Source organism: Colossoma macropomum, unplaced genomic scaffold (assembly GCF_904425465.1).
Source record: "Colossoma macropomum unplaced genomic scaffold, Colossoma_macropomum, whole genome shotgun sequence".
Taxonomy (NCBI): domain Eukaryota; kingdom Metazoa; phylum Chordata; class Actinopteri; order Characiformes; family Serrasalmidae; genus Colossoma; species Colossoma macropomum.
Window position 1 is genome coordinate 6,017,409 of NW_023494789.1, and position 23,371 is coordinate 6,040,779.

The 23,371-nt window shown below is 39.9% G+C and overlaps 1 protein-coding gene across 1 annotated transcript in view; it reads right to left on the reverse strand.

Annotated features, from left to right (window-relative positions):
• The window catches only part of stk24b (serine/threonine kinase 24b (STE20 homolog, yeast)), a 29,949-nt gene extending 7,492 nt beyond the window's left edge, over window positions 1–22,457 (reverse strand). The window contains exons 1-6 of the mRNA XM_036569884.1: window positions 21,723–22,457; window positions 10,325–10,555; window positions 6,489–6,545; window positions 4,376–4,484; window positions 1,866–2,023; window positions 864–1,049 (exon numbers count right to left, since the gene is read on the reverse strand). Coding sequence (XP_036425777.1) covers window positions 864–1,049; window positions 1,866–2,023; window positions 4,376–4,484; window positions 6,489–6,545; window positions 10,325–10,555; window positions 21,723–21,764 — 783 coding nt within the window. The 5' untranslated portion in view covers window positions 21,765–22,457. The remainder of the gene's footprint in view (window positions 1–863; window positions 1,050–1,865; window positions 2,024–4,375; window positions 4,485–6,488; window positions 6,546–10,324; window positions 10,556–21,722) is intronic.
• Window positions 22,458–23,371: the final 914 nt, after the last annotated feature.

Genomic DNA, 23,371 nt, shown 5'->3' on the forward strand with positions numbered 1-23,371 from the left:
TACTTCCTTACTCCCTTTCACACTGTTCTTCAATGGTCAAGACCCCCACTGAGCAGATATTATCTGGGTGACTGAACATCCTCTGCACTGCAGTGACACTGACGTGGTGGTGGTGTGTTAGTGTGTGTTGTGCTGGTGTGCTATTCTCAGTCCAGTGTCACTGCTGAGGTGTTTAAAAACTCCAGCAGCACTGCTGTGACTGATCCACTCATACCAGCGCAACACACGCTAACATACCACCACCACGTCAGTGTTACTGCAGTGCTGAGAATGATCCACCACCCAAATAATTCCTGGGGTAAGGTATTCTCAGTGATTTTAGTCCTGTCCAAACAGGCAACATCAGTAACTTGACGTAATTTTACAGTATTTTGGAGATGGATGCAGAAACACGTACGCAGGTACGTTAGTCTCAGGTCTCACTGCGTTTTTTGCAATCAGGACTTTTGTTTCAAAGTGTGCTTAAACGACGAACCGCATGGGGAAAAGAATACAGCAAAACAGAAGCAGAAAAGAAAGCCCTTGCTAGCACATCGATGCTACCTGCAGCCACTGTGTTTGAAATGACAAAAACACTTCATAAATGAAAAAAACGTTATAAATGACTGTGCAAAAGAGCTTCACTAAAAAGTGTAATTAAAAAAAAACAATTATAGAATTAACTGCCTTGGATGATCAACCATCTTCTGTCATGGATGTCAAACTCTATAGGCACATACTGTAATTTTTTTATTTTATTTGTATTGTCAGATCTTTTCAGTTTTAGTTTTTGCCCCAATGTTTCCTGAATTTCAGTTTCAACCAAGAATTTTCACTCTGATGCATCACAGGAATCCCAACCGCTCCCCATAGAGGACACTTACAAAACTGGGCTCCTTGTTCAAGCAGGCTTCCACAAACTCTTTGAGTGGTTTGCTGTAGTTGCCCTCCAGCGTAGGTGGGTTGTTCTTTGGGATGAGGAAAAGCACCTTCATGGGGTGCAGGTCTGAGTGGGGGGGCTCCCCTTTGGCCAGCTCAATCGCTGTGATGCCTAAAGACCAGATATCAGCCTACAGGCCACAGCAGAGAGGAATAAAGAGAGAGAACACAAATGAGAAGAACACCTCCAGTCCAGGATCATGTGCTGTAAGTAATATTCATGAGCTTCAGAATGTGACTCAGTGCACAAAATACTCAATACTCAGAATGCATTCACTGCCTGACAATCTATTTTTTAGGCATTTGTTGTAAAAACTGCAAAACTGAAGCATCAACTGACAAAAGTACCATTTGGGGGAATAAAACCAAACTATTTTTTCCACTTATTGAGATGTCAGGACCTTTCAGCTGTTTCAATCTGTGCCTTTAACAATAGTTTGGAAAAGAATCTAAAATCATTATTTGGGCAAAACATTCTCTTAAAAACAAAGTAATAGACAGAAATAGAATAGAAAGTGTTGCAGAAAACACCCAAAGTATAAGGCAAGAAAATAATTCTATGTTCTATGTATATTCTTCTTATATAAATGAAAGTCAACAGTGAAAATCAAACATTATCTGTAAATTTCAAAACAAGTCACAATATCCAAAAACTTTGATAGTCGATGCCTTTTAAGTGTAAAAAAAAAAATTGAGAACATCTACAGTAAAGGGATCTCCCCAAATACAAGGGCTAGACTTAGAATGGAAAATAAATCACTCTGTCCTTAAAAAACAATTCTGCCAAATTCATGACTAAGCTTAATCCATGTCTGGGAATGTAGCCCAAAACTAAGTGTTCACTGAAAGTCAGAAGACTACAGAAAATAATGGTGATAATACTGGGACATAATACTGAGTCAGACTTCTAAGTGACTACCCTCAGCTCTGTGTCCAACCATGCTGACCTTTGAGTCGTAGGCTGACTGTTTGATGACCTCGGGTGCCATCCAGAACGGCGTGCCCACGAACGTGTTGCGCTTGATTTGCGTGTCCGTCAGCTGGCCAGCCACGCCGAAGTCGGCCAGCTTGACCTCACCCTGCTCAGACAGCAGCACGTTGGCCGCTGGACAACATACATACAGAAGGAAGAGGTGCATCAAAACATTATGATATCAAAACGTGAGGTTTGTGTAAAGTTTTGTAATACAACCACCAGGAATAGCTCTGTACAATCACCTCTGGGATGAAGCATTTAAAATCGCATTTAACAGATTAACAGCACAAAACACCAATGTCCGTAATATTAATATGCATTATCGCTGCTGGGACAAAACCTTGTATTTCCACCTTTGTTGATTTTACATACTTTGAAAACAACTTTTCGCTGCGTGAAAATTTCATGAGGAATGGTCCAATAGAAATGGTCCCATATTACTTGGAATAAAATGTTTTTAGATTAAAAGTTGAGGATGTTTTTCCTTCCTCTGTAAACATTTACAAGGTTTTGTTCTGAAAGCAACGATATGCAACTAGGTTGCCAAAGACTGTTTAGTCTACCAGTCGTCTCTGGAACAGCACTGGAAGGATGCAACACTATTGTTCCAAAGGATATTCCCACAACTGGGGTATTGCTGATGGTGGCGGAGAATACTGTGCAACACGTCAGTCTAAAAAAAGGTGTTTAATTGGGTTGAAATCTTGTGGGTGTTAAGGCCATAGTATGTAATTTACATCATTTTAATGCTCTTCAAACCATACAGTGACATCTTGTGCCCTGTGAATAGAGGTACTGTTGTCCTGGAAAAGACAAGAACGGTCAGGACAAAAATGTTTCATCAGAGAATAAAGGTGATCAATCGGAATAACTTTGTCTTGATTTGCAATGAACCTCCAATCTAAGAGGACAAGTGGACCCAAACCATGCCAGCAAAATGGCCCCCACAGCATAACAATACCTCCAGACACCCTCACTGTAGGGCTAAAGCATCCCTTGGTGTACACCACACATGCACTCTCCCACTTGTGGAGAATATAGTGAAGGACGGCTCATTTGACTACATTTTATCTACATCTTTGTAGACAAGTGCCAATGGTCTTTACACCACTCAACTCTCAAATGTGCATCTGTCTTTGTAATGAGGGGTTCATGCACTGTAACCCTACAATAATATCCCTCTCTGCATAGTTGTGTCTCTGATCATGTTCTGCACTGACAATGTAAGTCACCTGAGAAACAGCTGCTCTTTTTGAGATGATGCCCAGTACTGAAGATTTCTCTGTATACCACAATCCTCAGAAGTGTTCACGAATGTGACAGAGAGAAAGGAAATTCAGACTAATTTGCTTAATTTTCTTGCAACATTTCAGTAATTCGCTTGAATTTAATTTAACGGCTGGATGAAAACTTGGCTAGAGAGAAATAAGCTCCCCAGACAAAAATATTAGTCACCTTACGTGTTTAAGGTGGTAGTAACTTCAGGCTCCTGCAGATGGCATTGCATGAGGATGATCGGGCTATAAATACCTGCGGGGTGTGCAACGGGATTCACAGATTGAGAAGAGGTGGTACAGTGCAGTAAATGTCTCATTCGATGTGTGGAAAATGGGTCGCAAAGCAGATGTTAATGATTGGCAAAAAGGAGTGGTTGCATTTGGGCGTGCCAAAAGCCACAGCGGGAAAAAAGTAACTGAATTGGCAGGTGTATCGAAGTGTACGGTCATAGGGGTCTAACAGCAGTGGCAGAAATCCCAGTCTACAGGAAATTCTCGTCAGCATTGTGGCTGAAAGATGAAACAGACGGACAGGGACCGCCAGCGTGTTTCACGGCTTGAGAATAAAAATCGCTTTACTTCCACTTTCACTTGAAGTCAGCGCAGGCCCGTCACAACCAATTTCTGAAAGAACACAGCCTTTTGCTCATCTTCTTACCAAGGAACATAATATTCCTATCCCTGTCTTCCAACATAACAATTCTGGTGTTCACAGGGCTGCAAATGTGACTGCTTGGCATGATGAACATCAGGAGCATTCACACATTTGCATTGGCCTGCAAAGTCCCCATATTTGAATCTTCTTGATAATCTGTGGGACAATGAATAAGATGCCGGGGAAGGCATCCACGAAATATGCAATTCTTTGATGCAAGAGTGGCTGAATACTGAAGTCACCTACATCCAGAAACTTGTCCCATCCATAACAAATCGAAACACAGCTGTTACACGCTATTAGGTATGTTTTAGTCACAGGTCACGATTTTTTTTCCAGTGAACTTATATAAGAATAGTTCGTGCCCTTGCTGACTGAAGAAGAAACTGCTGAGTCATCAACATATACAACACCTGGGGCTGCAGATTGTGCTCATATTTAAGCTGGACAGTCTCTGGCATTGCTACACTTGTGGCATAGGCTGCCTGTAACTGACTGCGCTTTCCTTTGCAGGCGGGGAGACTACTGTAGAAGATCGGGAAGTTGTACCTTTGATGTCTCTGTGGATTTTCTTCTCAGAGTGCAGGTACTCCAGGCCCTTCAGGATCTCCCGGAGGATGGTGGCAATCTGCGTCTCATCCAGAGCACCAGGCTCCATCTAAAAGAAGCAGTGCCGAGGTCAAGGATTCGGCCGAAGAGGCAAGGATACACACACATAGCGTGTAACAATTTAATGGTGCTTATTTGTTCATTGCACGCAACTATTGAAGCAGTTAAATGTGAAAATTGTTTCCTAGCTGTTGATACCCAGCAGCTCCCAGCTGACGACAGACAAAGCTCAAGCTCAGTCTCAAATAAACAATCATTACTCGATGCTGACCCCTAATGGTGTTAAGCCAAGTCAAGTGGTCTTTGTCATTCCTCAATAAAACTTATATATGTTGAAATGAAATGTCCGACAGCATCATATCAACCCAAGACTACATAGAGTGCAGAATAAACAGCACCAGTCAGACATCAGAACTTTTGCTATTTTTTTCAGACCCATGATGTCTTAGTAAATGCATTTTCTGCTTTCTTTTATTTAAAGAAAATGCACCCAATTCATATTCTGTTTGTTGTGACATAAATATATGATTATGGAAAATGACTGTGGTTAGTTTAAATAATTGCGATCAGCTCAAAAAAAAAATGTGTTCAGGTGATTTATGTTTATATTTGTGACAAGCTTGAATACAACTTATTATAATTACACTATAAAACTTTCAAAAAGAACCACAAATAGAATAGAAACTTCGATTAGGTAATAGACCGACACCCCCAGTAAGCATGTAAAGTAAAACACAGAAAGGTTATAAGAGAAGTTTATTTAGTGCATGCTTGGGTTTTATAGACAGGTTCCATGGGGTTAAGAAATGTAGCCCATATCTAGAGCTGGGCGATATGGCCAAAAATGTTATCACGATAAACAAAATTCATATCGTTCGATATCGATACATACCACGATAAATGTCAAATCATTATTTCTTTCAAGTTTGAAGGCTGATTTTTGCTCCTGGGTGGTTAATTGCTGTTTTAAACTATCCTTTATGGTCTGAACACGACAAACACTCAAACAGTGGAACATTTCACAAATCTGTCATGGGAGAGTGGGAGAAAGTGTCTGGTGAGCTGTTTTTACCAGCTGGAAATGCATGGCTATTTTGTAATAGTCATAATTTAAGAAAGAAAATTATTTTAGCTGGTGCCGAGCGCTCGGCTACCCGTTACAAATAACATCACAGTATTCAGACACCAGCTGGCGACGACTGGATTTCTCTATACTATCGTAGTAGTTTAAGGGGTGAACCGCAAAATATCAACACCAGACAAACAGAGTCCTCTTTTTAGGTACGTTTAAACTGAAAGCGGTGCTTTTCTGTCGTGTTTGATCTACAGTATCACCAGTTCTCCATGCTGTGTGAATGACAGAGCGCTGCTTCAAGTTAGCCAGCTGCTAAAAACAGCTAGCCTGGAAAGCTAGCGCTCTCCCGCTCTCCAATGCCTCACAGCTTCCTCAGTTTACTTTCCTTTAAATCACGGCTGTAATTTACATGAACTCACTTCTTTCTTTCACTTTTGTTGCTTGCGAACGCACCAATACTTAAATATGACTGTCCGAGTTGAGTTTAGTTGTGAGGATTGTGATTGTGATTTAACGCTGCTAAAGAGATGAGTTCGCTGTAGGACAGTATAGTTACACCACTGACCTCGTCACTCACACTCGGTCACAGAGAGCAGATCGCCTGTCGCTCCGCTCAAACAGGGAATGTATAACTCCGTGTTTCAGCCGTTGCTAAACTCATCTTACTCCTGGCCCCCTCCCTCTCTACTCATGTAGAAAAACTCGGAGGTGCGCCCCCTCCTGGCGACAGCAGAGTAGTGTCGCTTTCCTTGAAGTAGAAAACGCCACCAAGGCTTCCACTGAACGTGGAAGTGTAAGAGTGGTGTATTATATCGAACATTTATCGAACATGTCGTATCGCTCTATCGAGGAAAAGTTATATTGCGATAATTATCGTTATCGTTTTATCGCCTAGCCCTACCCATATCAATGCAAAACACATCCATTAAAATGCTTTCTACCCTCCGAGACTAAGCTTAGAAACAGATTATTACTCACCAGATCCAGTGCGGATCCTCCACCCAGATACTCCATAATGATCCACAGCTTTGTGCCCTGAAGAGGGGAGAGACAGGGCATCAGAGGAGCAAAAATCCCATCAACATTCTTACAAACAACAAACAACTTCCCCTGATGCTCAAAGTATGTATGTCTAATCCTAATCCCTGTTTAATGTGGGATTAGCTGCTGATATGAGGGTGGGGAAAAAAAGCTAAAAATCAGGTTATATCCCAGCTCACACAAGGGTGTGAGAGAGAGTGAGAATGTGCACATTATGAGGCTTGAAATATAATACGTATTTTCGTTTGGTGGCTAACCACGAGTGTATGAGAAGCAGCACATTATGTGCTTGAAATGCATGAACTTCCTCTCTTAGGTTTGTCTCTCAGGACTCAGAGCTTCAGCTGCTTCACTGCTTACCATCTTATCGTGTTGGTGGTTCATTTAGAGAAATCCACCTCACGCACTTTATTCTATTCATGTAGTGTTGACCCCATCATACTGAGCGGTCAAAGTTCAGATGTGTTCAAAACAAACAGACTAGACCCCTTGAAATTAGTGTGTTTGCAAACACACTCAAATTAAAATCATTATCGAATCTTCACAGTTATTCAACAGGTCTTTCAAACCTGTTTAGAAACCTACTAATTTTCTTCAGATTAAAACAAAAAACATAGAACAATGAAAAAAAACACAAGTTTTCAAAGGTATTCCTCTGCTCGCTGCTAAATGTTTGTGCTACTGATGCTTAGCCTCAAGCCCCATGTTAATTTCGGCCAAAGTATCTTGTCAAGTCAAGTCAAAGTTTATTTATATAGCGCTTTTTACAACAGGTGTTGTCACAAAGCAGCTTTACAGAAAAATCTGGGTCTGAGCCCCCATGAGCAAACCAGTGGCAACAGTGGCAAGGAAAAACTCCCTAATAGCGAGAGGAAAAAGAGAGGATTTTATTTTATCTAGTTTTTTTGGTCCATTTGCTCTTGCACCTAAGCTACCAACTAGGTAGAAAACTAACAAAAGTTAAGCTATGCTTAGATATCTAGCACACAAGCCATGTAACACCATAAAATAAGCTAAAATGAATGTTCACTGGCGTTTATTTAACTAAGTGTGGTATTACTTTGTGGTCAGCATGCAAAGACAGCAATATCAATCACACATGGTTGATGTTAGTGGAAAATAAACTGCTCGTACAGAGAAGCGTCACCACTTCTGATGAAAAATTGAAATGCTGGATACGGCAATGCCTGAAGTCTAGTTTTGTACCCTTCAAGTCAAATCAATCAGGCTCTTGTGAGAATCAGAACGCCCTTCAAAATTCTGTAGGGATTCCTCCATGAGGGGAATGTGGGGAAAGTCTGGAAGTGCTTTTCTTAAACAGAATCGGAAAGCTGGGTTTGTCTCTTGGAACTTCAAATGAAGGAGAGGAACCAAAGCTAAACAGGTGTAACAGTTTGGTAATCGAACAACAGTTTGTATGTTAGTCAACTAAAGAAATAACCACTAGATGCAGCTTTACCACCAGCACATTTTCTGCCCCATCTCCTATATGAGCAGTAACAGAGGCACAACTGCTGAGCTGAAAGTGGGTGACGCCTGAGGCGCTCCTCGTTTCCCTAAAGCAGCCTAAGATAACTCGCCCTGAAGCGAACGAACCTCCTAACAAGCGCAAAAAAGAACCTTTAAACTGCAATCTCCGTGGCTGATTTAATACGCCGGCTACATGGGGGAAAAAAGTAGTCTTTGATCATAAGACACACGCCCACACTTCTTTGCTTCCCATCCTAATGCTCGGGTGAGTTAGTTTCGTAAATTATAACCACAAATTAAACATCAAAAAGCTCGGAGATCCAGTGCTTGCCGCGGTCGAGGAGAGAGGTGAAGACATCGCTTCGTTAAGTCTGACTTCAAGCATGCCCATGCCGAATATTTAAGAAGGATATATTAAATGTCGTGTTTGACTACTCGCTTAGACCACAAAAGAGGCTTTAACAGCCTCACTGTGTGGGTCTGATCTTGTGTGTTATCTCTTTCTATTCTTTAATGACTTTAGAAGTGAATACTGACTAGAGTAGCTTAAATCCAGCACATGGGCTATTTCTAAATCCTCACTGCAGGAGAGATTCCAGCAGCAGGTTGCCATAAAAGGGAGAGTCTGCGTAGTGTAGAGAGCACTGCACTTTGTCATGTATTTAGGAGGGGTGGTGATGGCCTAGCTGCTACCAAACTCTCCTGAGAGAGTTCTGAAGTTCAGAACAGAAACTGCCAAATGGTAACAGGATTTTCACAAAGCAGGATTTTCACAGTCTCAAATAACCCAAAGTCAAGCCTGTAGGAGGAAAGCTGAGATTAATATGTTACTGTTGTATGCGAACGTTTGAATAACCCCAGTAAAATTATAAATGTTATTGAAGTGTAAATAAGCAAACAAATCCTCTACAATTAAACTTCAACATGTTAGTGCACAATTTCTATTTATTTGCTACATTTAACAGGTTGGAAAAAATAAAACATAAAAAATGAAATGTGCATTGTATATTCTTTTCAAATATGTTAAATTCAGCAAATAAACAGCAGTTCTGCATTAAAATGTGCACAAGTGTGTTGTCATTCAAGTACGTCTTAACTTCTTTTCACTTGGAAAATCAACAAAACATGTAATTTGACCAGGGGTGTCCAAACTTCTGCATACAACTGTTTTTGCTGTGTTGTGCAGTATTCTGTAGCGTAGCATCTTTCCTCTCAGCCTGAACTAATAATAACTAAAAATAATGATGTTATATTATTTTCATCATTTGTTAATACATGTTCACTCACCACAATACTCTGCATGCATTATGCAAAGAGATCATACATTCACTGGGAATCCCTGTGAGGTCAACAAATCCTGACTGCTAGCCTAGCAAATGATCTACAGGCTAATAAATACAACCAAGCTAGCAATAATATAACTCTTACCTATGCACATAAATAAAATTATAAACAAACAAACAAACAAAAAAATAATAAAACTGCAAATCTGGATTTGTTCAGGATGTCAGAGACAAGTGATATTGACTGTCTCAAAAAACAAGGCCTGCCCCCAAAAACCCAACCAAGAGCAGCTGTAGCATTTCAAAAGTTTCTCCCACCTTCAAGATACTTCATCACAAGGGGCTTTTCTTAATCTTAAAACTGGAAAATATTACTCCAGAGATTACTGCGGTACCAGTGTACGATGCACATTTACAACAGATGTAGCTAGAGTTAAATTTTTCTTTTTGGCTGGAGTGTGTCTTTAATTCATCCAGCAGCGTTATGAAATAAGGCCTGGGTCCAGGAGTACCACTTTCAGTGTTTTCCAGCTGTAACACACCCACTTTAATTCAGGAATGGTTTTTGTTTTGAATCAGGTGTGTCTGAAGAAAACACTACACTTTCCAGGTTACACTTGAGCAGTAAGATTACATTAAGTGCATTAAGAACAGTTTGCATAAAAATCTAATTCACACAATTACAACCAAGACACGTTTGGTGTCTGAACTTTCTTTAGTTTTGCACTGGAGCTACGAGGCCGATGTAGCTAACAATTAAAAACCTTTCTGGGTGACACAGATTTCTATGATGTTAGTCTTGCAGTTTCACTGCAAAACTGAAGCAGTAAACCTCAAACACCAAACATTTCTTAGCTGATCGACTATGTTTGAGGAAAGGAGGAAAGCTTACCCTGTGTAAAATTTTCTGGTAAACTATTGTTTTTCATGCTCTATCATTATCTGAAAGCCTGTGTTGTTTGCAAAATGCATGACTGTTTTGTAGAGTGACTGAAGCTTTAATGAACACTTGCTGCTCACTTTAAGGTAGGATCCGTAATACTTGGTGATGAAGGGGCTGTCGCACTGGCTTAAGACAGTAATCTCCTGCTGAATGTCCTCGATCTCGTCCTCCGCCTCCTCCAGGTCAATGATCTTGATGGCCACCACCTTCTGTGTGCGATTGTCGATGCCTTTGAAGACCTCGCCGAATGAGCCCTTGCCGATGCGCTCCAGCTTTGTGAACAACTGCTCAGGATCTGCTTTCAAATTCTGGAACAGGGAGAAGGAAAATTAGATCAACATCTTTGAACACAATTACAGATTTCACACAAAAATATCATAGTATAAAAGGACATGGCTTATAGTAAAATGCATCTTTTTGAACAATTTTCCCACTAATAAAAACACTTTTGATGCTTTTGGGAAAATAGGCTCAAGGCATGAACTCAGTAATTTGTGTCTGCTGGTATAGTTGCAATTATTTAGGCCAAAGAAAAAGTAAAAAACCAAACAAAAAACAAACGCATTCTCTTCAGGGCGGTCACTTCAGGATACAGTCTTGCAATCTTTACACAAAAACAACTGACAAAAAAAAACACATAAAATCAACCGTGAAACCGCATCTTAACCATAAAAGTAACAGTCTGTCTCATATCCAGTTCCATTTAGCCTAGTTTCTCAGCTACCCTGGTGTCCCAGCTTCTCCCAAGTGAGCAGCTTTGAGTTTGTTTGAGGACGGAGGCACATCTGGAAGAGGATAAAGGTCAACAGCATGACCCCGGACATCCACGACCCCTAAGGGTTTCTCAAAAAGAACATTCTGAAAAGCCGAAGCTGGCGAGTGAAGCAACACAGACAGTAGAACTGAACGTTATAAGGACAAAGTCACACTGCAACACAGCAGGTTTTTTGTGGTAAGATTTCCAACAGTTACCCTGATGAACTATTCACAAATGGAGATAATCATCACTCTACCCATGGAAAGGATGAATTTTAGAGGGAGAACTGAAGGAGCAGCTGAACAATCTGGTTAGGGCTGCATGATATGGACAAAATTATGGCCCAATAGATATATCAGCTGACTGATACTATCAGCCAATGTTGAGAACCAACGGTTTATACAAAAATATCACTGGTAAAATGGTGATAATATGCGATAATCAGTTTCTGAAACCTTTCTGCTCACACAGTTTAGTGATTTCTAATTAACTTAATAAGTAAGAGGTAATTAACAGAAACTAAATCCTGAAAAAATTAAGCTCCACTTCCCAATATTACAATATTTACATGAATTTAGAACTAACAAGAATCATATCTGTCAGTGAAACAACTGCAGTATTACAATAAAATCTAAAACATAAACATTCATTTATATCAGATAGTGTTATGGGTTATCTAAATTTTTAGACCCTTAAAATCGGTACTGGCCACAATTTTCACATCAGTCAGGCCCTAGACAAAAGACTTCACTATGATTATGCTGCTACATACTGCAATTGTGATATGCCTTGCAATATATCAAAAACACTGGTGAACCTTTAGGTGGACAATATGACAATATTGCTGTATTGCTGTACAGTAATGCTGCAGCACTGTGAATTTCCCTGTTGTTGGACTAATAAAGGTTTATCTTATCATATTTATTGTTATTTTTAGGCATGCATCGATACCGATACTGGTATCGGATATTGGCCGAATATCGCGCTCATTTACTCATACAAGTACGAAATGCACCGATATCAATGTCAGGTACCCCCGATACCATGTGACATAAGCCAAGTGTACGTTGCCGCACTAACAAACATAACTCAAGATGGCTGTGAAGGACGGTCTGGTCACACAGCGAAATGTTGCTGACACCATGGCAGTCGGACACTTTAAATATTCTGCCTTGGCATATTTCTGCCAGACATGCTCTGTGTGATTTTAGTCTGTTTTTAAACACAAACAAACACAACCACTTCCCTAATACAAGTTGGCACACGTAGGCTAGCAAAACAGAGGCAAAAAAGTTTGCCATAGTAAAGTCCGTATATGCCTACTTTACTCTGTGTGACTGAACAGAATTGCGTAGTATAAACATTAATACGTGGATTTGTTTGAATTGTCTTCGCAAAACAGGTTGTAGAGAGACTGTACTGTGCTACTCACGTACGTCATCACCTGGTTTTACTTTCAGGGCACAAGTTTGCAAAGCTGCTGTAGCTCAGTTTCTCAGAGCGTTTGCTCAGTACTCGGTGCACAGCTTGTTAGTTTGAATGAAAGCTTTAGTAAAAATTGTCCACAGACATAATTGTCTGTAGAGGCTGCATTTCACTTAGCATGTCAATCAGACCAACATTTTCGTACAGTGTGAGTACATAAATCGTAGGCTTTGCCCGAACACAGCAGTCTATTCATATGTACAGTGTGAGTCACTAAAGCACAAGATTTCTAAAATCTCAGTGTGTGCCTGGTTTTAGAGGACATTCAACTACAGCTCAACCAGCCAAACAAAGTCTGCAACAACATGTAAAACTCAAAATGTGAGCTCCTCAGATTAGCCTAGGTTGCTGTTGAAAGAGACAGATGAGGATCAAAGATCTAAAATTGGTGAGCAATTAATAATTTGTTTGTTAAGTAATCTGCACAACTGCACTAACACCTACTTTACTCTAAGGACTTTACTCATTATGGTAATGATACCAGTCCAAAAAAAATGGTGTCAATACATCCCTACATTGTATACAATATGCTTTTCTGAACATATCATGGCTATAATCAGTACTTAAAGAACAATAACCAACTGCATATTTTTGTACAAAGACACTAGTATATTATATAATATAATTAGGCCTATTTAATTTAATTTAGTGCAGCAAAGTACGTGAAACATTTGATAAAGTCACTAAATTCATAGTTTTTGATAGTACTTTATGCAGTGTAGCACTACTGGTGTCTTTCTAATTATCAAACCTGAGAAACACCAAGTACTGTGACGCACATCGTGTATCGTGAAAATCTCTTTAGGTATTGTGGTTATAATTTTGCTAAAGTGCCCACCCCTAGGTAAACCTCAGATGAAATGGCTAAAGATTGGAATTTATTATATGACCAAAATTTCTTCATTTATTGATGATTGCAAAGACTGATTCACAGCAACTTTGTTACACTTGCAAATATCAAATATCACAATAAAAATTAACAAATTATATATTGCCCTATCAGATATCTTACAGCTTTTATGCAGATTATTGCAGTACTTGATTCTGAGAAAGGGACTCCAAAGAGTTGTTTCCTCTCAATTAGCCTTAAGCACCAATGCTCCTTTGTTGACAATATGAAAGAAAACTCTTGATAAGCTTTTACTGTGACTTTCTCTTCAGCTGACATGACCAGAAAACGTCATCTCCTCAGGTGAAACGATGTGCTCCAATGGTCCAGTAAACCTCAAGCGTTCCAAAACAGACACTATACACTTTAATGAAATCTACCAGGCTTTAAACTTCACTCAAAGCAAGCTTAGATAAACCAGTGTTTTGTAACTCTATTTCGCACCATTTGTGGTGTTAGGGAGGGTTCTGCTGTGGGTGTACCATGGTGGCATGAAATCAAGTTAAAAGCAATGAATGATTATCTCTCCAGAATCTAAACAGCGCTGTTCTCAGATGAAAGGAAGCACATTTGCTTAAGCTGTGAACACCTCCAGCACACAGTGCTTCATCTTCTGCACATATGTTTCACAAGACTTTGGTGATGCCCAGAGCAACGAAACAAAGACAAACACAGGTAAACTGCAATTCCATTAAGCTGCAGCATTTTTGTCATTAATAAGAGCAGTGATGGTTGTTCCCCACCTTAAAAGTTTAAATTGTACCATCTTTGTAGAATAAATTGTGTTTATAGCTTCAGAGTTCTCCAACGTTTTCAATCTAATCTCTAGAAAATGTAATGAAAATGTTGTCCATGGTAATAGAATGTATAATATAGATGCTACAGTTAAAGATTAGAATGAAAAACGCTGGAGTTCTTCATCCTCATCCAAGATGAAAAACGCTGGAGGACCACATCTACATGAGTGCAAGCGTAGCGCAAAATGTGCCTTAATGCAACTGCGATTTGCATTCAAAATGCATCTAAAATGAACGCTCAGTTTAAAGGTGTTGCTAATCACGCATACAGTTCATAGAACTGGCTACTATCTGCACGCTTGTGACGCACAGGGTTTAAAAGACACCGTGAACTAGGAGCTTCAAACAAGCTCAGGACAGGAGAGAAAACATTGCTAATCAGGTGTAAAGCTGCACCATGACACTGTGCAGTCAATGTGTTAACAGAACAATGTAATTAAAGTCAAACTCAATTCACTTGAATATTTAACCCCTCACTATGCAAAAAACCATATCTACTCGCATGTCCAGTCAAAACAAACCAATCGCATTATTTGTTGACAAACAACGTCAGAGCGACGTGCGCAGGAAAAGTCTAATACAAAGTGAAACGTGTTTTCATGGATTGATTCTGGTCCCTCCAAACCTGAGAAGTTCTGCAAAGTTTGTAGGAAACATCCAAAAAGTGATCAAAAAGACAAAAGACAAAGACAAAAGTGATCCTTTTTTCAGAACTACTACTTTTACAAAACAGTCACTCAGGTGTCAGGACAGGTCTCTCTCATTGCCTGAACGTCTGGACCACTGGGCATGTGCATAAGATGAATGAACAATGAAGCAGATTCTGAATTCACCAAGTTAGTCTCAGTAGCACATCACACGGTTAGAAGAGAAAAAAAAGTGGACAGGGAACTTTGTGGGTAGGACTGTTCCAGCGTGGCTTAGAAGGTAAGGTAATGTTCGCTAACTTAAGCACGCAAATACTTCAATTAAAGCATCCATGGCAGCCAATCCTTAACCTCTGTTTTTGTTTTCCAGTCTGGGAATCCTGGCTTTTTGAAGAGCTCTGTTTTTAAAATAACATGGCTCGCTGAAGGGAAGGTCATAATATCTGCTGACTTGCATGCAAAAAGAAAATAAGTAAAAGTTAAGCAAAAGTAAAAAAAAAGTGAAAAAAAAAGAAAATAAGTGAAAGTGTAAGAATGCACGCTCATTCTAATAATAAGTAATCTTGCCTAAATATATTACCGTACATGTGCTCATTTATATTTGAGCAATGCTTTAACATACAAAGATTTGTTCAGGACAGTAGAAATTTGGTTTGGGACAGTGAACATTCGGGACGCTTGCCTGACTGAGCAAGTTGGGAAAAAGGTTAATGCTGAACCCTGTTGAGCATCAAAAGTTATAAAAACATCATATAGAGTGCAAAGGAAATGCCACTTTTGGAAAAGAAATTTGGTGGCCAAATTTCCATGCATCCCGAATTAGCATCAATCAACAACTAAACTCCAGCACTCCACCTGCCTCCCTCCTCTCAAGCCATTACTAATTTGTACAGCAATATAACTACAGTCATAATTTTTCTTCATTCTTTCTTTTCAAAATATTGCGAGAATAGTAAATCATGGATCCAGTGTCATGAATCACATTGTGGGTTGAGTGTGTCATTACATCACTAATATTAATAAGTACTATTTAATATTCTGTTGATAAACACTCTTTCAGCATGTGTTCACGACCTGCCACTATGTCACTATGTTTGTTGGCAGTCTTAAAGAAAGTCTGCCAGTAACGCAACTTAAAGAGAAAATTTATTCCTGGATATAAAAGGTTATACAAATTCAAGCAAAACTGGCCAGATATCCAAGAAGAACACATGCATATGCATGAGGCAGAGAAGCACTTCTTGTGTTTTTCCATGGATATGGCCCATAAACTGTGCGCTAAGGTTCATGCACCAGTTTAGCACATGACACACGGGCAGAATGTGTTTGATTTCCCTCTGATAACATATCAAGTCCTCAGCAATGACTACCATATTAGGGCTGAAAGATGAATTGATGCAATTTTCTTAAACCACAATATCTGCCATTTTAATTACAGCCTATAGTATCGACAGCATTGCCTTAAGTTTTAAAAGAGAAAATTTAAGCTAATAACATGGAGCTTGTGAACTGCCTGTAGATGAGCTGGACCAACCAGAAGAAACCAAACACCCTTGTGCTGCGTACATGACAATACAGTCACAATTATCTGGCAGTCTGGTCCACTACGTTCAGACTTCAAGCCTCAAGTCAGAAAAAGTTAATGGGCTTTGTGGCCAAAAAACAGGCCTCTTACTTTTATGGAATATTTAAAGTGGGTCACAATATTGGTCAGAAAAATCGCAATCAAATATTTTCCCAATGTTGTCCAGTCATATGTCATATAATACAAGAGAACCAAATGTGTGGGTGGGATGGGTAGGTGGAGGATGAGACAGAGAGAAAGAGAGAGAATGGACTTTGCTGACAGAGCCTACGGAAGCTTGATTGCCAATCTCTGTCCTGTCAACTAGTGATGTATCACACCTACTTAGACATTTTCTTTCTCTGTACCCCTCTTACCCTTCTCTCTCTCGTTCTCTCACGATCACTCTGGGGGCAGACCTTGAACACTTCACAGAGGGAGATTTATTAGCTGCTGTCATGTGAGCAGCCCATCATGTAGCTGATGAAGGTGGTTCTTCCTGATTCAGCCCTAATGCTTAGCGCTCTCCCACTGGCACTCACAGCATTTTTAATCCTGATCCCAATGCACACTGACAGGTGTAACAGCCAACAAATTCTTTTAGAGTTCATCTTGATCCCCTGCCCTGTTTCCGGCTCTGTGAATGTGTGGGGAGTTGATACTTCGCGCTGTGAGACTCGCCATGCAAGTCGCACCGCAGTCAGGTGGATGCATGTGTTCTAGCCTGAACTTTCACAGCTCTGTGCAGCCATTCTGCTGGACGGCATGGAACTTTTTTCATTATCAGCACTGAGGAGACTGACCTGCATCTTGTGCTGGGCAATATGTTGTCTATACTGGAGTACCAGTACTGGCGCTGCACAACGCTGACTTTAGTTTAAGTGTAGGTGATCTGGCAGGTGCTTCAGATTGTTTTAAAAGAACATTTCAAAACAACAACAAAAAAAAACTAAAGACATAGTACACCTATTTATACTCATTATACATACACACACACACGTACACATACACACATATAGACATGTGTGTGTGTAATTAAGAGAACAAAACAGTCAAGACAAGCATACATACACACAAAAATATATGGTGATTCAAAAAGATTCATTCAATTCCAAAGCGCTACATTTTTACAACCGTGAGGCGTCTAGGAACCAATCACATACCAATTGAAAGAGGGGGGTCATAGAGTTTCTGACTGTCACCGGAAGATGGCTCCCTTCAGTCTGCGAGGAGATGGAGACCCCTGAGCAGAAAGCGTTCTGCGTTCTCCACTTCAACATCATAACCGTGCAACGTGATTTTCGCCAGCAGTGAACCTCCAACAGCTCAGAGTGTTCGGCGTTGGTTCCACAACACTGGATGATCTCCGAAATCGCATTGAAAGAGCCGTGAGTACAGTGACACCCGACATGCTCAATCCAGTATGGGATGAATTTGACTATGGTGTTGATGTTGTCCGTATAGCTGGAGGAGGTTCATATTGAGCACTTGTAAAATACATAAACTTTATTCTAACTTAAACCATTTTCAATTTACTGCATTGTTCTGTAATGATTTACAAGTGAAATAATTTTGAAATCGGATTAATCTTTCTGAATCACCCTGTATATATATACACGCACGCACACACGCGCACACACACACACACACGTATGTGTGTGTATATATATATATATATATATATATATATATATATATATACACACATATATAATTTGCATACAAGAAACAGTATTAAGCACACCTTGATTCAGTAACTTATTAAGTTAACTTTTAATTTTTTTTAATACGCCCCAGCTCTACCTACAAGAGCAACCAGAGAGACAGAAAGACAGAAAGACAGACAGACAGAGACAGAAATGCCACAAAAGAGACACAAAAACCAAGAGAGACAGAGAGCTTCCTCTGTGACCAACCAGGAAACGCGATCACGGAGGCTATAATATTCATCACACCACAGCAGCTGTCAAAACTGTGAACTCAGACCTCTGCAAGTATTACAAGCTTTCTGACTACACTTTCCTTTTCTAAAACCTTCCCAAGAACGCACACCTAACCATCACTATTATATGACAAAAGTTAAAAAGTTCATGAAATGGGCATCATCTACAATAACTGGCGTTCTTGCCTTCTTACAGAAGTTCATGGATGCTTGCAAACTACATTTCATGCTGGAATAATTGTTTGTCTTGATTATGATTAAAAATAAAAACAAATTTTTAAATTAATTTTTATATTTTAGGCTTTCTGCTGTTTTATAAGCAGTAAGCCACTTGAGGCTGTGTGCTACAGTGAATTTCAACACAATTTTATCGCTTGTATTAATAGCTAGCTGTAAAATACAGCCTTTCTAGCTCGATGGCTTTAATACTTTAATGACAGATTATCCCATTCATCACAAAAATATACCCTCGATTACTCAAATACTCATATAAACAACAATGACAGTGAAAGTATCTAAAGTTAGAGTGCTGAACTGTTTTCAACAAGCACTGAACTTTTGACACTTCTTGTGCTCAGTTCCTCAGAGAAGATTAGGTTTCTAACAACATGGCCATCTTTGCTATATCTCCCTCTTAACGAACAATATGCCATTTCCTCCCTTCATATGGCAGGCCGCTCCTCCTGCCTGAGGGCACCCCAGTCGTATGGTCCGAGTGTGAATAGGAGACGCAAGTGACCCAGTTCTTATGGCTGCTCCATGGAGACGTCCATCCATCTTCCCTTCTCTTTCTTTCCATCCAATACAGAATTTCATCCCCCATCTCCATCTGATGGATCGTGGCGCAATGGACCATAGCTGGGCTGAAAAGGTATCTCCCCATAAAGCTCTTTCACAAAAGCAGAGGGCAGAGGCCTACAGTGCAATTCGGTGCAAAGTGACTTAATAAGAGTCTTAATAAAAACGCTCCATCTCACACTGAAGTGCTGCCAAGCCTGAGAAGTCAAAGTCACACAGGGGCCAAGCTTCTGACTGACCACTAATGATGCTCAAGATAAGTGTGTTAAAGAAACGATTCACTGAAAAATCCAACTTGCACGCTTTTCCCCCCAAACACAGTCGATTGGCCCAGATACATTTGCTGTCACAAGTTTGCTTCTTTAGTTCTGTACTGGAGCTACGAGTCGAATATATCAGAAGGCTGTAGCAGCCAGAAAGGTTTTGGGTGGCACAGACTTCCATTGCTTGCTAGTTTCATTTGCTTCACAGCTCAAGTGCAAAACTTAAGAAGCAAACTTCAGAAACCAAACATGCCTTTGCTGATCAACTATGCAGGGTGATTCAAAAAGATTAATCAGATATCAAACATGATTTATTTCACTTGTAATCATTACAGAACAATGCAGTAAACTGTAAATGGTTTAAATGAGCATAAAGTTTATTATGTATTTTACAAGGTCTCAATATGCACCTCCTCCAGCTGTACGGACAACATCAACACCATAGTCAAATTCATCCCATACTCGATTAAGCATGTCGGGTGTCGCTGCACTCACGGCTCTTTCAGTGTGATTTCGGAGATCATCCAGTGTTGTGGAACCAACGCGAACGCTCTAAACTGCTGGAGGTTCACTGCCCACGAAAATCACGCTGCACAGTTATGACGGATTCACTCTTATTGAAGTGGAGAACGCAGAACGCTTTCTGCTCAGGGGTCTCCATCTCCTCTCAGACTGAAGGGAGCCATCTTCTGGTGACAGTCAGAAACTCTATGACCCCCTCTTTCAATTGGTATGTGATTGGTTCCTAGGAGCCTCACAGTTGTGAAAATGCACTTTGAAATCAGATGAATCTTTTTGAATCACCCTGTATTTGGAGTCATGGGAAAATTGTGTAACTTTGATTGTTCGACACACCTAATGTACCTCCAACGCAAAACCATTCCAACTGCATCTCATAGGTCAAGTGCAAAACTAAAGGAGCAAATTTCAAAGACCAAACATATGTGGGCAAATATTGGCCTAAAATGTGAATGCTCAGTTAAGTGTTCCTTTAAGTCATATTTGCACTTATCTTGGACAATAATGCACTACTATCACCTGCACAATTAAGAAGATAAACTATATCCTCATGATCCAAATTCAGTGATGACATAACACGTATGAGTGTTACAGAGCCTTACCTGCAAAATAGCTTGCATTTTGCCTTAGGCGGTACACTTAACATTCAATGGTTAGTTGGAAACCAAAACATTTGGAAACTGGTGAGTCGACACGCTTCTTCTGGACAAGCTTGTCCATTTTCCTCTTTACTGGAGAGTAGATCTCAAGAACTAGACTCTTTACCAGGCTGAAAATTTACAATATTATCTATGACTTTCAAAGTACGTATGAATGCAGTTCATTAGTCAGTGATGTTCTGTTCGAATAGCATCTAATTAAGCGCAATCTTATACACATTATACACATTTTTAACTAAATTAAGCAAATAAAGATGTGTCATGTGAAAGAAGAACAATAAATGCAGTAATAACGGCACTTAATTATTATGATTTATTTGATCGTTTCAATTATCAGCCCAAGGCAAACTGCTATAGAGGTTTTCCACCATTCATTTAATTGACATGTCATGCAGTGGTAAGTAAAAGCTACTGGACGTGTGGTAGAATCTATTTTTGAGTGGCTGCATCAGTTCAAACGTGTGGTTGGAAAGCATTTCACACCTGCAAGACTTGCTGCGGCTTGACAATCCATCAGTAGCTTCACAGAAGCTGCAGCTTTCATAGAAACAGAAAGTGGGATTTTAAAGGCTTCACGCGTTTTACGCTTTGACTCTTGACTGAAAATTGTATTAGCAATGCATTTACAGAGCCACTTCTCTTGGTCTTCTGATGTGACTGCAGAGAAATGACTTCATTTCCTGAGCAGGGGGGTGTTGTGGTCTGCTGTGAACTAAGCTGAACTAAGCTGTTAAAAAGCATTTCACAATTTTCTAACTCATTCAACTTCAGAAGTTCTAAAATTCAGAAGCAAAGCAAAATGTGACTCAAGAGTTTTCCTATTTTTTCTATTTTTAATAGAAGATTATAACAAAACCTGGTCTATTCAGTTCAATTATGTGTGTCAATAACTACAAAACTCAACCTACTTTATATAACAAAGCTGAAGTCAGCTTCGTATTCCAATTTTCCAGTTCCACCTTAAATGGTGCAGCAGTTATATTCTGGTCTCAGGCGCCAGTATGTAACTGCTGCACCATTTAAGGTGGAACGGGAGAATACAAGAAGCTGGCGAACAGGACAGGAAACCTCATCTCTATATAAATGTTCAGCTCTTTAAAACAAGCTTATAACTCGAGAGTTTCTAAGTCCTGATAAGCGAAAGGTTTAACTTACCTGCATCCCCGGCAGCCCGCCCTGGACCGGAGAGTGAGCCATGGCGACACTTCGACACTTCTGTCCCCAAAACTGGCCAGTAAGTCACTAACAACGGTGTCCACACGGGTACAGCGCTCTCAGACAAGGGGCTGAAAGCCTTAAGACTGTATTCTCGCTCCTTAAAAGGTGCACAAACGATGTAAACAGCATCCACAGAGAGACACTGCTGGTCCACCGGGATTCGAAGCGACCCTCGCTACCGCACACCCCCCTCTCCTCCTCGGGGAGCTGCTGGCCGAGCCTCGCTAGCTTTCACGCAGCTACCCGTGACTTGTTAGCCGCCTGTTTTATTCGGAAACAACGGCATTACATTAAGACACCGCAAAGGAAAGAAACGGCTCGATACTTGGACAAAAATACTGTGTTTAAAGAAACTCCAAGAGCCACCGAAACGCTGCTCTAACGGTTCCGGAGAGCTTTTCTTTAGGCGCATATGCAGCTAGCTAGCTGCCTCGCTACAGCTGGCTGGGCAAAACTCGTCAGAGTTTGCGCAAAACGGATTTCCAAAACATCGCGCTGAAAGGCGCCGCCGCGCTCTTAAACGGCCGGACTGCGGTGTGTTCGGCGGCCGCGCAGCCTGTGAGCTACGCTGCGACCACCCCGACTGCACCAAGAGAGGAAAACGCCGCGCGTTTCGAGTCAAAACACGAATGTTGACATCCTCACTTCACTTTCCAGCTCGCCGCCATCTTGTCAGCGCTGTCATTGGGGCATCAGGGCGGGGCGGGAGGGGCACGAGGACCCTCCTCAGCGCTCCAGCGCTCTATCGTTATTTTCTTTTAGTTCATTTTTCTTTAGACTTATCATGTTTCATAGTATTTATTTATTTATGTATTTATTTATTTATTTATGTATTTATTTATTTATTTGAATTTAATTATTTAATTTTAAGCTACACTGACTATTATTATTATTATTAGTAGTAGTAATAGTAGCAGTAGCAGCCTGACGTTTTATGCTTCATATTCTTCACGCACTCCTGACTTCAAAAAAGCTAGAGAGCTGAGATAGGGTGGTCAGCTGTCATTTATGTATTTTATTATTATATTATTCTGTTATTTATTCTGTTTTTTTCATTTCATATTTTATAATTCATTGTTGTTCATATTTATTTTTTTCGTCGTTTATGTGTCATTTATTTATTTATTTGTTTATTTTAGCCTGCATAGCCTGACGCTTTATCCAAATACTTCGAAAAACCCACAGAACACAGAGATGTGGGGGGACGGGGGGTCAGCAGTAAGTTATCATTTATTTTTATTCAGGCTTATCAAAGTTTGTCATTTTTATCATTTAATTTTTCATGACACAGCTTGACATTTTTAAATTAATAATAATAATAATAATAATAATAATTTAATTTATTTTTATCGTTTCAATATTTTTCATTTTATTGTTGTGGCATTGATATTTTATCGCTGCATTTTGTTCTTCATATACTTGTGACTTTGAAAAATCCTGTGAGACAGACCGCTCCTCATTCATTCTTTCATTCATTCAGTCAATGTTCACATTTATAATCACTTATTGTTATTCGTCTTCTTTTTTTCTTCTTCTTCTTCTTCTTCTTATTATTATTATATTATTATTATTATCATTATTAGACA